The following is a 16,234-nucleotide window of genomic DNA, read 5'->3' on the forward strand; positions in this document are numbered from 1 at the left end:
CACGGCACCAGGTTCAAACTTAATATTGCGCTTGCCATTGACACACTTCGTCGGTTTGGCATCCCACACCGTCACTTGAACCAGATACGGTTTGCGCTTCAGAGGTGTCAAGTCGGCTAGGGCATTTGCTGTCGGCTCGAACACTTCCCGTTGCGCGGCGTCGACCAGCGTAACACGAGTTCCATGGTCACCGCGAAGTCGTTCCGATTGAAGGCAGCACATGCTGAGCGTAACGCTTACATCAGCAGTTGGGTGCGACGCCAAAATGAATTATCTAAACTCCGCCACAGTTGAGAATTGGTTCAACGTTTCTTCTTCCTTCTGCTTTAGGACGTCGTTCTTGATAGCTTCTAGCAGATTCATAGTTGTATGTGGTGAAATTGTGCGATGGCGTTGCTTCGTCGCTAGCAAAACTAAAAGTGAGCACTGCCGGCACGAATCATTCGTCCCATTCAAGATACCCACGTCCTCCTGCCATTGTACGCGGCGGATAAGGTAAAATAATGCTATATTCGAGCAAACCAAAAGGGTGACTATAATTAATTTGCAAACAAACTCTTTCATTGTGATATTACACACATTTCCTCCTCGCCAATTACTTAAGTTCTGTAAACCACTCTGGCTTGAAGTCTACGAGCAACTTCACAAATTCTGACAAATTCTCGTAATTTTTAAAGCATTCCCGCACCAAATATTTTAGGAATTTTGGCTCGATCGTTCGAAGCGAAACGTCAACGTATCCAAGAGATGTGATACAACTTCGTTTAGCCATTGCATCTTCAACAAATCTATTAGCTGATTCATTAGCGAACGTATCCGAAGAAATGCTATTCAAAACGCCATCACTATCACAACCGCTTCTTCCATTATTTTAGACTTTATTTGTGTAGCCCACTTGCATGACACTGCCCAGTACTCGATGTCCATCGTCATTGCCTAGCACAGATACCATACATACGAGATCACTGCATTATTAATGAATTTGAAGTTGAGGCATTAATTATGAGACCATATTACATTTTGCGACTCCTTCTAGATCTACCAGCCAAACTTCAACCGACAGCACCGTCGTGCCACACCGAACGCATCCTCACCAACGTTTCTAGATATACAGTCACCTTCACTTGATCCACGTAATGGTTTCCAGCTCCAAACCTGGTACATTGTGACTATTTGCCAATTTTACACCGTTTACATTTATTTTGACGCCCCTAATCTATCTAGTTTGTTAGTACGATGCCTTCCTACATTTTTATAGTAAAATTGAGTTTAATTCCTACTCATTAGCCTTCAAACCCTGCGCGCATTCTAGTTATTGAACCATCAACGTATCCAAGAGATGCGATACGACTTCATTTAGCCATTGATTCCGCTACTGCAACTTCAACATATCCATTAGCTGATTTACCAACGAACGTATCCGAAGAAGTCATTAGCCTCCAAATCCTGCACGATTATATAGTTATATTTTTTTTTTAATTTTGATCTACTTCATAAATTCCATATCTACAATTTCATGCTACAACTGTGCTTACTTCCTCCCACACTCATGTCTACAGTAGCTTTAATTAGTATTAATTAAATTCATAGTATTTCGTTGCAACAACTCTGTTATATTATCCTTTAACTGAAAAGAAGAATACCATATAGTAATTGCTGATGCATCAGCAACATGGTCTGATCGTTTCCCCGAGTCTTCATCATTAACGCCATCACGCTGTTGCTGTCGGTCAAGTTGATTCTTGTAGCTGCTGTATGACCCTCACCAAGACGTGCGCTTTTTGAGGGGAGGCGCAATCTCTCTGATCTTATCCAAGTTGCCATACTCGTACTGAATACTGCCCTTCGCGATGCTATCGTACAATCCGACATACTCGACTTGATTAAGAACGTACATAGCTCCAACGTGAAACACAATGTTTGAATCGCCAGCGAAAGCGTTCGACATCTTTGAATCCCAAACAGTCACCTGCACCACATCGCGTTTGTCTTGATAGCCTATACAATCATCAACTGCCTTCAAGGCTGTGTTGACTTCCACACATCTCCTTCCGTCGACCAAGACTACACGAGTAGCGTTAGTACCTTCAAGACGCTCCACGTGAAGGCAACACATTCTCAGTGTCACGCAGATATCAACTGCAGGGTGTGTCATTGTGATGAATTCACGAAAGTCTCTTACGCTTGAAAACATGTTGACAGCTTCCTCTTCCATTTGTTTCAAAACGGCCCCGCGAATGGAATCCAAGAAATCCATTGTGACTTGATACAGCAAAATCAAAAGTGACAGACGCAAATCCGAAAGTTAAATAAGCCAACTTCAACCCCAGTAAGGAAACTGTTCACAGCAGTATTACTTTTGCATGTCATATTTTATTCATATCGACTAGAGAGCCCAGCAAACGGTGGGTAATTGAGGGAGTACTCTTAAATAGTTGGTAAGTTGTTCCAGGCTCTGCTCGAAGCCCAGAGAGATATTAAAGTGGTGCACCATACTGCGTGAAAAGGCGTAGCGCTTGGCCAGATCCACTTTGTGTAGCGATAGGAGAATAGGCACCAGCAACTTCCCACGGTCCTCTGCGAAAGCCAATTGATCAGCAAGAAGGTCGCAATTTGCAGACAGCGGAGACAACACCACTAAGACGACAGAGCAGGCGAGAATGGCATCTTTTGCAGCCAATTGCCGCGTTTGAACAGGTAAAGGAGCCACTGGTTGCTCAATGCAGCTCAAATCTGCGCCGAAGCCGCCGCTTTTTTGAACATCGCTGTTCACAGTATCTTGCGGCCGATGCGCATATTGTACCGCAGGAATTGTTTGATCCACAACACAGCGTATTCCCTGCTTGAGCAACGATTTCTGGAGGCGTAGACACAATGAGCGGTGGATATCACCATGCGCAATAAAGACGAAAGAGTCTGTACCAGATGTGAACGCGAGAGACGAAGCCAATGAGTCAATCCGTCGTAATGGCCGAATAAGTGGCACGTTCAGTGGCCCTCTGGGAAGCTGATCGCTGCATTCGACGTGTCGATTTCTTCACACTCGCTTTGCTTATCATGCTCCGTAGACATTCCACACAATGCTCTGTCTTCTTCCTCCGGATAACACTCACTCTCGTTGCGACGGCTTCCATGGCGTGACGCGTCTCCGCTAACAGTAGCATCAGTCTCATGACCAGGAAGTTGTGCTTGTTGCTGCTGCTGCAACTGGCGCCGAGCTAGTCGTGCACGATGCTCCTCGATTTGATCTTGAATACCGTCCAGTAGCATCCTTAAGCAGTGGCAAAAGGCCTCGTCATTGTAGTTCGGAGCTAACTCGAGGTTGCTTAAGACGCACTTGCCCACCATATTGACCACCACGTTCGTAGTATCATCTTCACTGTACACTTCCCCCTCATGTGAGTCAGTGTCAACTGTATATGAGCTATTCCTCGCCATCCGCTGCAGATCAGCATCATCTCCTGTAGAACTTACACCGTTATTGTGCTTAACTGCCGATCGAAAGTCAATCACTTGGCGGGTCCACAGGTAAACTTGTAGCTCTTCAGATATCTCCATATCCTCGCATTGTATAGCCACGACAGAAATGTCTGCATTTTGGCAAAAGCGAGTTCTTTCATGCACCATTGTGACTGTGGGTAGTCTTTCGTGAGTACAGCTAATACAAGAGCACTGCTATGGATCCCGCGAGCAATCTCTTGACGCCAGACGGAGCCATCAGTGATCCCAGTAGGTCCCATAGTGTCGATCCAAGTTGTCACTCGGTGGCGCTCTAACGAGTCTCGAATCTTCCGTGCTAACGGTGCGTGAGCATGACTGTAGCTGATCATAAAGTCGCGCTGACCTGCCTCCTTCTTCGCAGCGAAGCGTAGTGCTGGCGAACGTGCGCAGTCGATCGCACGTTGACCGAGCAGATTGACTGCTGTTAAACTTAGGCCAGCACGAACGAAAAGAACCGCTGCAGTTTGATTGCGTCGCCGAAGCGCAACATGGAGAGCAGAATCGCCATTGCTTGTACGTGTAGCGTGCAGATCGACTTCATCTTCCAACAGCAGCTGGAAAATACGGGGGTCAAGTCCACGCGCTAATGATCTCTGGCCGCTCAGCACCGCCTCCATTCCCCCATCCTCGCTTCTCGACCCATGTCCGTGCGAAGGCGATCGTTTTGAGACTCGCGGGCGACCTCCAGAGCAACCTTAGCGGCTTCGATAGCGCAGAGAGAACACGAATCGCTGCTTAGAACCACGCTCCCACGCCTCTATCCTATTTCAGTACAGAAAAACAGTGCATTCTGAACGTGTAGCCATGACTTTTTACAGAGTTCTTACGGCTCTGTATCCCTTCCAATATATCAGTTTTGATGCCCTTTATGACTAAATAGGACTGTCCCTCGACGTTAATCGTTACCAGCGTAACGGTTCGCATGGGTACGCGCCGTAAGGCCGTGAGCGTAAAACGTTCCTAAAACTTCCTTGAACAGCGCAATCCTTTGGCGCCTGATACAAAGCGACTCTTCATACAGAGCATAAAAATGACTCCTCCTTTTAGTGACTGTTAATACTACAAAAGAGGTCACTACCGCGCTTTTCTATTTTTCTTCCCCGTCACTCCCTTTCAAGGGTTCTTATACACAAGTATTTTTCGCCAAAAATGGTCCCTAGGCGGTTTAGTTATAAATGTCTACCCTAACCCTTTTCTAATACTTCGTAAATACATGTACTCCTGTAAAAAGAGTAGTTGTCTTACTAATTCGTTTCATTATAGGGGGGCTTTGCCCCAACAAGAATAGATAATGAGATCGACTCCTGTTCTTTTTTGTGTGATACAATCTTAGTTTCTGCAAGCTGCGTAGTACCAGCTCGTACTACGAGTATCAGGTACTAATTTTAGTACTACGTAGTGTTTTGTTGGAGCATAGGAGCTATGTCAACAATTAGTAGTAGTTTTCATGAGCGGCCGTATAGTTGTAATACACAGTATTCTCAAACTCCGGCGCGCAGAACGGAAACGCCGTGTCATCGTCGCTTGGAGCAAACAGGTTCTTGCCCGATGTGTACGTCACGTAGCAGCCCAGGCAGAAGCACACCACCACCACGGTGAGCGCCGGGGCCTTCTCCCACATAGGAAGCGAGCCCCATTTTTTCTTCAATAGGAACACAATTGGCAGAAGGATTGAATTCATCGTAATGCACGACGCTCCGACGAAGTCCGCTAAGTCCGAGAAATGGTCCTGCAGAAGCACTGATGCGATTGCCAAAACGATGATCATCACAATACGAAGGATAACGTATTTGATGGTGTTGGCCCCACGGTACTCAGCGGCCTCGGCATCCGGCTCACCAAGGTGCACGTTCTCGTTATCGGCAACAGAAATAAACGAGCGCTTGGAAGCACGGGACTCCTTCTCCGAGCGCTCTGCACCATCACGAGGAGTAGCAGCGTCGGCGTAAGTAAGTAGATTGTTCTCCACGTCAGCGACCGTAGACTTGTGCATTCCGAGCAAGATGCGCTCGGCGATGTAGAATGCCGGGTTCAGGATAACGGAGAAGGCAATCGTAATGTGCAGTTGCATAAAGAGGTAGGCAAGAACGACCATACCCCAGTCCGATGCGAAGCCCAGCGTTGTCAAGCCAGATTCCGAATCGGGGTAAATCGACCACAGCAGGTTACCAGAGATCTGGCAGCCAACAGATGAGTATGCTGTACTGGCGAGAACCAAGAAACAACAAGAAATGAATGCAATTGTCACGCCGACAACTCGGGGCATGCGTGTGGGGTCACTGTGCTGGCGCTGGAGAGCCGGAATCACAATACCAGCACCATAAGCGAGAGCTAAGTTGCCGAACGCTCCAGCGACTTGCTTGAAGTTGATATCAGGTGAAGGCACGCTAGGGTGACCGCGCATGCCGTACATTACGACAGCGACGCCGATAACATCAGCGATGAGCGTGCCAATACACCCGGCGAAAGCAGCACCAGCTCCTTCCTTCAGAGTAGGCACCAGGCATACAGGTAGGCATGCGAGAGCCATGAGGATGATCCACGTCGTTGCGCTGAAGGCCGCTGGGAAAAGACCGTCGAGTAGACTACCACCAAGCACCAGGAACACACACGGGACCAAGAGACAGTTGCCCATTTGAGAGACAACCGACACGTAGCGGCCAGTTTTGCCCATACACCATTCACCGAGGTCACCGTAGGTCTTGACTGAACGCGGGGCGATGAGCATGACGCGGCAGATAGCAACTGAGGAATATGTGTTGGCGAAGGCCATGAAAGCCATGGCGATGACCGCGATCACTGGCCCGGCACGGGAAAAGTTACCGGGCATACCAAGCGTTCCAATGCCGTAGACGCAGCAGAAGAGGTTGAATGCCGCTTTAGCGTCTTCAACCGTGAAGACAGCCGAACGAACCATTGTGGAGTTGGTTGAGTGGGTCACTTGGGGTGGGGGTGGAAAATAAAGAACTGAGCTTCAATGAGTTTGGCCCACCTCAACGAGCAGATCAAGTTGATCATCAAGTAGGCTCTCCCAAACGATTTTGCAAACACATGGGAATCAGCCGACGTCATATGGTGATGGCCAATGAGCGCGCCAACATCACCAGTACCGCACCTTCTGGTGCTCTGCTGCACCGGCACTAACACGGATTCTGTATCAAACAGCAACATTCGCATTTTTCCCGCTGTCGAAATTCGACAGCGGGAAAAATGCGTTTGTTTTAACACGGCGACTTTTTGTAATACATGTATTAATACATGCTGAGTTATTAAAAATACGATTTACGAGCTGGTGTGTGTACATAATTTGAAAACACGGGTCGTTTATCTAGCATTGCATGTGTGTGCTTTAGCATATTTTAATTAATCTATAAAGAAGAATTTTTTCTTGATAAGTTTTTGTGATAAAATGTAGTGGAAATTAAGTCCAAAATTTGCTCTTGTCTTCGGTACCAGTACCGGTAGTACAAGGAATAACACTTTATAAGCATTGTTGTTGTAGTAGAAGGGAAATTCAAATAGTACTGGTATATGCAATGCGATAGCCCCAGAATATCGCCCCGTTTTAGGTACCGAGCTGACATCTTCCGCCCTTCTGAGACGCAAGGTGCTTTCAAACATGTCCACTAGGTAAGGCAGTTTAAACCACTTTGCGCAATAGATCACGGAAATAACACAATTAAGATTATTAGGAATATTTCTGGGGTACATGATACTGCTGACTTGATGAAGCGATTTTTGTGCTTTAACTCGCCATGCATTTGACACTGTACAATGAGGAGCACGGTAGTTCTTAGAATTTTTCGACGGTTCACCTCACAGCATCAGCACACTCTCGGTAATAACATTCCGGCCAAAGAAAGCAATCCAGGCCTGATTTTGATATGATGCGTTCCCTTTTTACCGACTGAGTACCTCCGATTACCGGTAATTTACTCTCCAGAGAAAGGATTATGTGTTTATGATTTGTGCTTGCCGATGCTAACTATTTGGGGCCAATTTGAGATGTTCGGCTCCACGTTGCCGGTATGTAATACCCAGTAAGTGTAAGTGCGCATTATACGTGAGTGTATTTCCTGTCCTTCGGAAACTAACAGTAGCAATAATGGCAGCGAACGTACTAGGATATGAAGTGGAACCGGTCTGTACTGTACACTGGTTTGCATTCGCTGACCAAGGTATTCATGGATTGGTGAATGAGATCTAGCGCAACCATTTTAAAGTACGTAAGCCGACAGTACTACTGTCAGTTGGGTGCGATTGGTGGTTGCACTTCAATCTTTGGAGAGAGCATTCCCGCATTGCAATTTGCGAATCGCAAACCAGCCGCAAAGCTCATCCCCCTACGTCCTATTATTAATATAGTAGTACTAAGCCAGTACTAGGCTAGGAGGACTCCTACGGACAGATTGTGGTACACCGTGTACTTCGCGTACATATGACGTTAGTTCATCATGTACATTTACCACAATCCTTTAAAAGGAATGCTATGCATGTACTGTACCTAAGCTGAAAGCTAAGAGGCAGCAGCTCGATCATTGTCTTCTCGCGGTCTATATTAATATTTTTTTAAAATAACTGACGGAAAAGAAGCATCTCGTATTATGGGGATAGGGTCAAATGTTTAAAAACAAGCATTTATTCCGGCTCTGAAAGCGCATCACCAAAGTCTTTGTTGCACAGCACAAGCTGAATCTCATCGCCAACTTCAACCCTTCAGCTTCAACATCGCCTAAGTCAGTTTCCAAAAGGAACGTCGTCATAAGATCGCGCATCCCTCGAGAAGTACAAAATGATATTGTGAAAATACTAGTAGTACGGTGCCATATTATGGCACCATACTATGGGCCAAAGTCCTTCCAAGTATAATCCTGTTACGGTGCGGTTTTGACATGATAACACCGCTCTAATACATGTACAGGTACTGAATAGTAATCTGCCCCAATAAAAGCCCCGAAACTAATCATTTCGTTTATTTATAATTATATTTATAAAGAATATATATCGGTGTTATATACATGTATTTCGGCATTTTATTCTATGCCGTATTTCGCGAGCATATACCTCCCATAAAAAGCATCCCATACAAAAATGTATCCTGGTAAGCGAAGTTCTCGTTAAAATCGTATTTATAGTGGACAATTATTGTGCTTTGCAGATATATTGGCAAAATAGTCCATTATTACTCGATTTTGTAACTCTGGTTACGAGGCAAATCTCGATTTTACCACAACAAAGGTGTCCGAAAACTCAATAAAAGTTTGATATACTTGCCAAATAAGTGGCAGTAGGTCTGAAATGCAGAGTCGACAGTGCATTATAGAGAAGCTGTCTCTCCCAGACCTAAATTAACACCACTCGCAGAATTGACCGACCAGCCACTACTGGCGACGACCTATCCAAACAAGCCACATGACTTACGCAGCAGACTATCGATGGCGTGCGATTTCTCTTATGCATGTATACGGCCTTGATGTTCAGTTTATCAGTGATATATTTGGGCCGAAACCAAGGACTATTTTCCGATGGTACAATTTGTTTTTTGTCAATGGTGTTGTTAAAGACGACAAGCCGCCTATCAAGACAGCACGATGGTCTGTATACGTTTTAGCAGGCGTCGAACGATACGTAAAACAACACCCGAGATTTACTCGGAGGAACTTCAAGCTTTTTTACGTGAAAACTACGCAGACGTCAAGAACATTTCGCTGTCAACTATTTGTCGCGCTCTTGATTTTGATTTGGGACTGACTCGAAAAGTCATCATTTGTGCTGCTCAAAAACGTGTTGCTCAGGAGGTAATAAAACATATCATTTGGCGTGGTAAAACTCCCGTTTTCAAGAGGAAAGCGCCGCTCAATTTTTGCCGCTGTAAACCCCAAAGATCTTGTTTCATGGGAAACGACGGACGGAACATTTACTAGAAGTTCCTTTCATCGTGCTTTTGTGAAGCACGTCATTCCAGTATTGAACCCATGGCCATTTCCTAACTCTTCCGTTATCTTAGATAACGCCAAGATTCATATATACAAGGAGCTGGAATCGGTAGTGCATCAAACCAATTTGCTTGAAATATGTGACAGTGCATTTGCAAAACATGTAAAATGATTTGTTTTGTCCATATGTGTGCGTCCCTGTTTTTTTCGCTTTGTAGTTTGGTTTTGATGTTTGGTGTAGTCGACTATTAACCGTGTACTTACGATTTCCTCACGCGTTTTGGAATTTGATTTGTGTTCTAATTACTGTGTTTTAGATCACTCAAAAAGTGGATCCAGCGTTACGCAAACCTCCTATTTCCGCTGTATCCAGACGAAGTATTGGCTGTTGCCATGAAATTATGCACACGTCGCGATACAAGGGGGTTGCTAGATGTTTTTGGTCATTGCGGGTACGACTCGACGAAATTACGAGACGACTCATTTAATTTTCTTAGTGCTTCGTGAAGCAACTAATGAACACATATATTGAGGTTGAATAGACGTAAATATTGATGAGGATTACTTTTCTTTGCTCGTTTGTTCTCTAGATCTATGACATAATCCTCTTGTTACGAGGAGACGCTCTCACTAGGCATGTTGTGGTGTTGGAAATCCCACGTGAACTCTAGCTACAAATGTAGTTAGGACGTTCCCACAACAATACGTCTACTAGGATAGTAAACGATCGTTCGGGCGGACCTGAAGACCCCAGTTCTGCCCTTGCACCGGGACAAACTGGACCTTGTAAACTACTTATATAGGCCAACCAGTAAAAATAAGAGCACGCTACTAGCACGAGCAAAGCTAGCAGGTGTTTGGAATCCTCGTGGTCCCAACAGCGGAAGGGTACCAGGCACGGGTAAGCCTTTTACGAGATCACCGAGTGTTCAACACTCGGCTGGAAGAAATAAAAGGGAGGCAATTAAAGCACTCCCAGTCGTGCAAATAGGCAACAATAAGCCGTCACGTAAAACCTCCCGATAGTAATCGGCCAAAATACACAGTCTCTTGGCCTTGCCGGATGAACCCTCGCTACAGAGCTTCGAGATCACCGACAAGCATAACACACTCAAACAAGCTTGACCAGACGCTTACCTTGAAGCCGGACGTCGCTCTGTGTGCTTGAGTGGAAATTCTGTTCTGTATTTAAGCTTACCCTTTCGGGTCTATTCCTAATAAGAAGTCCTAATTAAGTATACAAATATCAAGTGAACAATGATCCGTTATGGATCTTCTTGCATGCCAAGCGTCGTCTGCACCGTCGCATGAGCATCTTTAACGGTCCGCGCCCTGTCCCAGACGGTGAACGTGCCTTCCAAGGGTCGCTGAGTCTTCTGCGAACTCATCCCAACCGCCACGGAGGGTTCGTACCGTAGATGGTCCGCTGAATGCGAATCCGGCCAGTCCATTATTAATAATAAGGACAGCCTGGATTCAGTGACATATGCCCGTATCCAATGCTCGTTGAATGTTCGGAGGTGACGCCGTCGAGTCCCTTGCACCTTGGCGTCTCCGTACATCACCTGACCGAGGGTTCGTTGCTTGAACAACTTGGGCGGTGTCACGTCTTTGTCGACGGGTGATAATCCGCAACTACGGAGAAATCACTACACCACAACTGCCCCTGTCGCAATGGAAGCCACGGTACTGGTGCCCGTTGTGACATTTCTTCATTCTTCAATTCACCATCTCGCCACCGTATGTCCAAGCGTCTGAATCGAGCCGTGTCCGACGCTTTTCAGCGTCTCAATCCTCGTAGACGTCGCGAGCGTGAGCAGCTGGAGGTACGTAAGCCCATCCTTCTCTTGAATCATCGGTACCTTGCTCATCACCTCGCATTACTCGACTTGTTTCTCAGGAGGGCAAGACCGAGGGTCCGAACGCCCCTCAGTCTGCTGCACTTCCTCCGACAGCAGCGTCATCAACCGGTCCTCCGGCGCCCGCTGCCCCGGACTCTTCACTCCCTGTGGTAGCTCCTGCAGCACTCCCCGTCGTCGCTGAACCCGCGGAGATGGCTCCTGCTGCTCCTCCTGCCCCAGCTGGTGGTCCCCCACCACTCACCGAAGATTCGCTGCGCGCCATGCTGGCTGAGAATACGGAGGCATCGGTCGATCACATGATGACCTCGATAATCCCGTACTTGACTGCAATGGCTCGTCACCAAGTGCAGCTCAGCGTTGCGCCTCCTCTCCACGGCGATATACACACTCAGCGTCGCCTCGAGACTGCCGTTGGTTTCGATGATGTCCTCGCTGCGATACAACCTGTTCCTGACGCGCTGTCGGCATTACCAGAACGAGTTGCCGACTTGGAGCGTCAGTTGCGGTTTGCTCAGTCCGAGGCTGCTGCCGCCGTACGTTCGGTGGCACCCCACATCATGGCTCGTGAGAACGCGGAGACATTCCTCAAGGCTGCCAACGCTGAAATTGAAGCCTTACACCACAACATCAAGATTCTCCGCGAGTCGAACGCCAAGAATGACGCCATGCTTGCAAGTGTTCAAGCCACTATGGAGCGACACGCAGAGGATTTGAATCGTCTTCACTGCGAAGTCCAAGCTCGGGACGTTTTCATCAGCACTTTGCAAAAGAAGCTGGCTCGTGAACGCGAGGTGTACAAGTCTTCTATTGGAGCGAATACCGAGCAGACTCGGAAGCTCCACCTCCTTCTGGTAAAGCTTGCCCAGGGCAAGTACGTTGATAACGACACGCTCAAGGTCCTCGAGAACCAGCAAGACCGTAACACTCGCCTCCTCCAAGCGAATCTTACCCTCCGGGCACACGTGAGTCTGGCAGGGATGGATCCCGAGGTACTTCGTCTGGCTGTTGAAGGTGCGCTCTTAATGTCGCTCCTTCCACCGTGTGTTCAGCAACTAACGTTCGTTCACAATCCTTCGTGATAGGTCTGACTGCGGGTGAGCTGGACCTGGACGCTCTGGACTTGGATCAGGAGACGTTAGTCGCTTTGCGGCGCATTCTGTCTGCCACCGCGTCTTTGGACGCTCCTCAAGCCCTTCCTGCAGCTTTGGCCAAAGCCGCTCACCAAGTGGCCCATGGGAAGTCCCATAAGCGTCTTAGACCAGGTGGCGAGGATTCAGACGACGAGTCGGAAGACTCTGACGAAGACAAGGCTCCAATCCCAACGGACAAGGCCAGTACTTCGATGGCAGCTGCTGGTCTCGGTGATGCGCCACCTGCCGATACTTCAACTCCCAAGTCGGCTCGTCGATCGGTGTTCGGTCCGAGGCGTGGAAGAAGGCGGCCCAGAAGAAGCGCAATAAATCTCGTTCTCATTCTCCTGCCAGGTCGCCCCGACGTCATATGAAGACTCGGTCCAAGTCCGTACCGTCTTCTCCCAGTTCATGGTCGCCACCTCCTACACCAGCGTCTTCCTCGACTCCCGCCGTGGTCGTCCTCAGTGGCGACCGGAGTGACGTGGACATGGGGACTGCTGATCCAAGTAGCGTCCCTTCGGTTCAAGAAACTGCTACAGAGCCTTCGGGTAAGGATGTGACCCCTGAGTATCACGACGATGTTCCCGGTTCTCATGACGCGCCTTCGCCCCCACCTCAGGGGTCACACGATGTGGCCAGGCCACCAGCTTCAACGATTTCGCCTTCTTCAGCCGACATACGTGCTGCTGAAGAAGCTCTGCGCGAGGCCGAGGAAATGCGGCTCATGTTTGGCTCGAGTGACGAAGGTGAAGAGTCGGACCAAAGTGTCCCACAAGGCAAGTCTGCTTCGGCTTCTGCTCCGACGTCCAAGACAGTTGAAGTCTCGGGAGTGGTGTCTACAGCAGGGCCTGCCCCTGTTGAAGCTGCTCCACCAGCCTCCGTGCCTTTAAAGCCGGCTCCGATTGTTCCGACGGCTGTCGTACCAAGCGTGTCTTCGCCCGACTTTTCGATGGAGATTGATGACGATGGGAATGCTGATGACGACCATGGAGATGATGTGGATGACAATGAACCTTCGGTGGATGACTCTTCTGATGCTCCTAGTGGTGGCGGTGATGTTCCGCCCCCCACCGATCATTCAAGCATACTCGATGACGAAGATGTTGAAGATTCAAATAGGAACTGGAGTAATCTTGGCCCAGCTCGTCCTCCGACTCCACCTCGGCCAAATCCTTCGCCGATGATGACTTCCCCAATCATCGTTGCCGGTCCGCCTACTTCGCCATTAGCAAGTCCTCCGGCACCAGCATCTTCTCTTCCTGTTCCAGTGTCTCCTCGTCCGCCTTTTTGGACTCTCGATGCTGGACCTGGACGCATGACTACGGGAACCTACACTTCGGTGCCGCGTCGTGGTGGTGCACCCATGGTTGAAGCGCTGCCTCACCGAGTGCTGTCTGGAACTCGCCCTACGGTGCCGGCTTCGTCTACCTTGCCACCTTGGGTTCTCCCGTACGTGGACATGGAGTTTACTGACGCAGGCGCCAAGAAGTGTTTCGAGCGACTCTTGAGCTTAACGCTTATCGAACCAGCTGGTGAGGTGACCGTGCGTACAACGTTGGAGGGTCTCCAAGCGTTCTTTGATTACTCGCATCCTGATCACCCGTACCAGCAACTTCGGCAGCTCTATCCTCTTCAAGCTTGTCTCTTCGACACTGTTGACTTTAATCCAAGCGTCCCCATCTCCAAGCGTGCTCCGATTGAGACCCGTCTCAAGATGATCTGGGCGAACCTTCGGGGTGACGGCGGTAAGCAAGGTGACCTCGGGTTCGCATTGTGGGAGCGTCTCCACTGGCTTCCGTTAGCTGGTATTGAACGAGGTCTCGCTGAAGAAGCTAAAAAGGTTGGCCACGACAAGGAACGCTTGAAGGAACTGAGAGCTGTGTTAAAGAAGCTCTTTAGTGAGCGCGACCGTCGTGCCGATCGTCTTCGTAACAAGTACCGTGAGCAGTACATGGCGTGGAGTCGTGACTCGGATTCATCTAGTGCTTCCGGCGTGTCGTTCATTCGTCCCGAACTGCTTTTGGAGCCGTCGAAGCCGTGGTACTCTATTGAAAACTTGCCTTTCGCACCTCGGACATCTGACTGGCTTTCCGAAGTTCCGGCTCTCGATGCTCGTCAAGTTTGGCGTACTGGATGGATGAATGCACCGCATTAGCACCCGTACAACACCACGTACTTCCCGTGCCAGCGTAATCCGGAGCTCTTCAATCCTCGTGGTACGCGTTTCGTGAATGTGTACCGAAGCGTGGTTGTTGACCCGTCTCTCGATTCAACCGAACTTATTCCGACCTGGCGTTCGTTGTTTGACTCGCCACCGGGTACTCCACGTCCCGCTCTGGCTGCTGCTCCTGTTGGAGCTGGTACCGAGGATTTGCAGGGTCCGGCTGCAGCTCCAGCTGTCGAGGCTCAGGTTCCTGATGAAGAGGAGAAGGAAAGTGGTGACTCGACTTCGTTGACACTCTTGGCCACCGCGGCCAGACACTTGGAATCGATTTGAACCCTCGCTGCACGTTCTACGACGTTCTCCAGCATCTCAGCCAACTGTTGAGGTGTCCCGCGTGACTTCGTTATCAGTGGTCGCTCCGCGGTCGGCATTCATGTTTTCTTATTCTTAATCCACTTTCACAGCGTAATCATGTTCATGTTGTTCTTCAAATGCATAACAATTTGTTGTTGCAGTAGCGTTTTTCGTCTGTTACCACAGGCTGCATCGCCCTGTGGACAGTTCACACGTGATCCAGTCATTCTTAATCCACTTTCACAGCGTAATCATGTTCATGTTGTTCTTCAAATGCATAACAATTTGTTGTTGCAGTAACGTTTTTCGTCTGTTACCACAGGCTGCATCGCCCTGTGGACAGTTCACACGTGATTCAGTCACGCTAGTCTTCGTCCGCCACTTGCGCCATCTGCAGCCGATTCTCGCTCTTCTTGGCTCGCAAATAGTCGTACAGCAGACCTCCACATGATAAGTTGGAAGATGGTTCCCAAGTTGCATCTTCATAGCCTACCCACTTGACTTTGAACTCGCGTACAGCACGCTCCGTGCTCGTCGTCAGTGGCGTTCTGTCGTCGAGGATGGCCTCGACTTCATATTCGCCGGCAACTTGATCTGGTTCCCAGCTGTCTTCAGGCAGTAGTTCCTCATCGAAGTCGAGTTTTGCTTCATTAGTCGCGTCAAGTACCAACCGAGTGTTCGGTCGACTGTTGAACTCGTTGACAGCCTTGAGTCTCGACGCATGCACTACTGGGTAGAAGCGATATTCACTCCGGTCAGGCAGTTCCAGCTCGTACGCAAACTCTTCCACCTTACGTTTGATCCGAAAAGGTCCATGCCATCGGTGAGCTAATTTCTTTGTCAAGCCCGGTTTGACGCGTTCCATGTACAACCACGCCCGGCTCCCAATCTCAAAAAGAGATTTCGGTGGAGCTCTTGCAGGATCTTCCATCTCTTCCGAAGCTTCTGGAGGGTCCGCCGAGTGTTGGTTTCCTCTTGGTTGAGGTACAGCAGCTTTTTCCAGTCGACTCAGAGCATCATTATGCTTTTTAGCCCTTCGCTCCTTTTCTACAGCCTATTAATCCTTAGCCATAGTGAGGGCGACTTCATGTTGTCGATTGATCTCACGCCGCCACGCCAGTGCGTCAGACTTCTTGCCGAGTCCTCGTTTGAGTGATGACGACATTGCCCGCAACGTCGACTGCGCATCCCAACCATGAACGAGGTAGAACGGCGTTTCCTTCCTCGTAGTGTCCTGAGAAGTATTAATAGCAAATACTAGCTTCTCCGCGATTTTGTCCCAAT

General features: G+C 48.6%; 1 protein-coding gene across 1 annotated transcript; it reads right to left on the bottom strand.

Annotated features, from left to right (window-relative positions):
• Window positions 1-4,933: 4,933 nt before the first annotated feature.
• PITG_17766 (Amino Acid/Auxin Permease (AAAP) Family) lies at window positions 4,934-6,418 on the bottom strand (the record flags this gene model as incomplete). Its single annotated transcript, XM_002896570.1, has 1 exon — window positions 4,934-6,418. One exon carries the CDS (start codon window positions 6,416-6,418, stop codon window positions 4,934-4,936), a length of 1,485 nt encoding a protein of 494 aa, XP_002896616.1.
• Window positions 6,419-16,234: the final 9,816 nt, after the last annotated feature.

This window comes from Phytophthora infestans, genomic scaffold (genome assembly GCF_000142945.1).
Source record: "Phytophthora infestans T30-4 supercont1.56 genomic scaffold, whole genome shotgun sequence".
Classification (NCBI taxonomy): domain Eukaryota; phylum Oomycota; class Peronosporomycetes; order Peronosporales; family Peronosporaceae; genus Phytophthora; species Phytophthora infestans.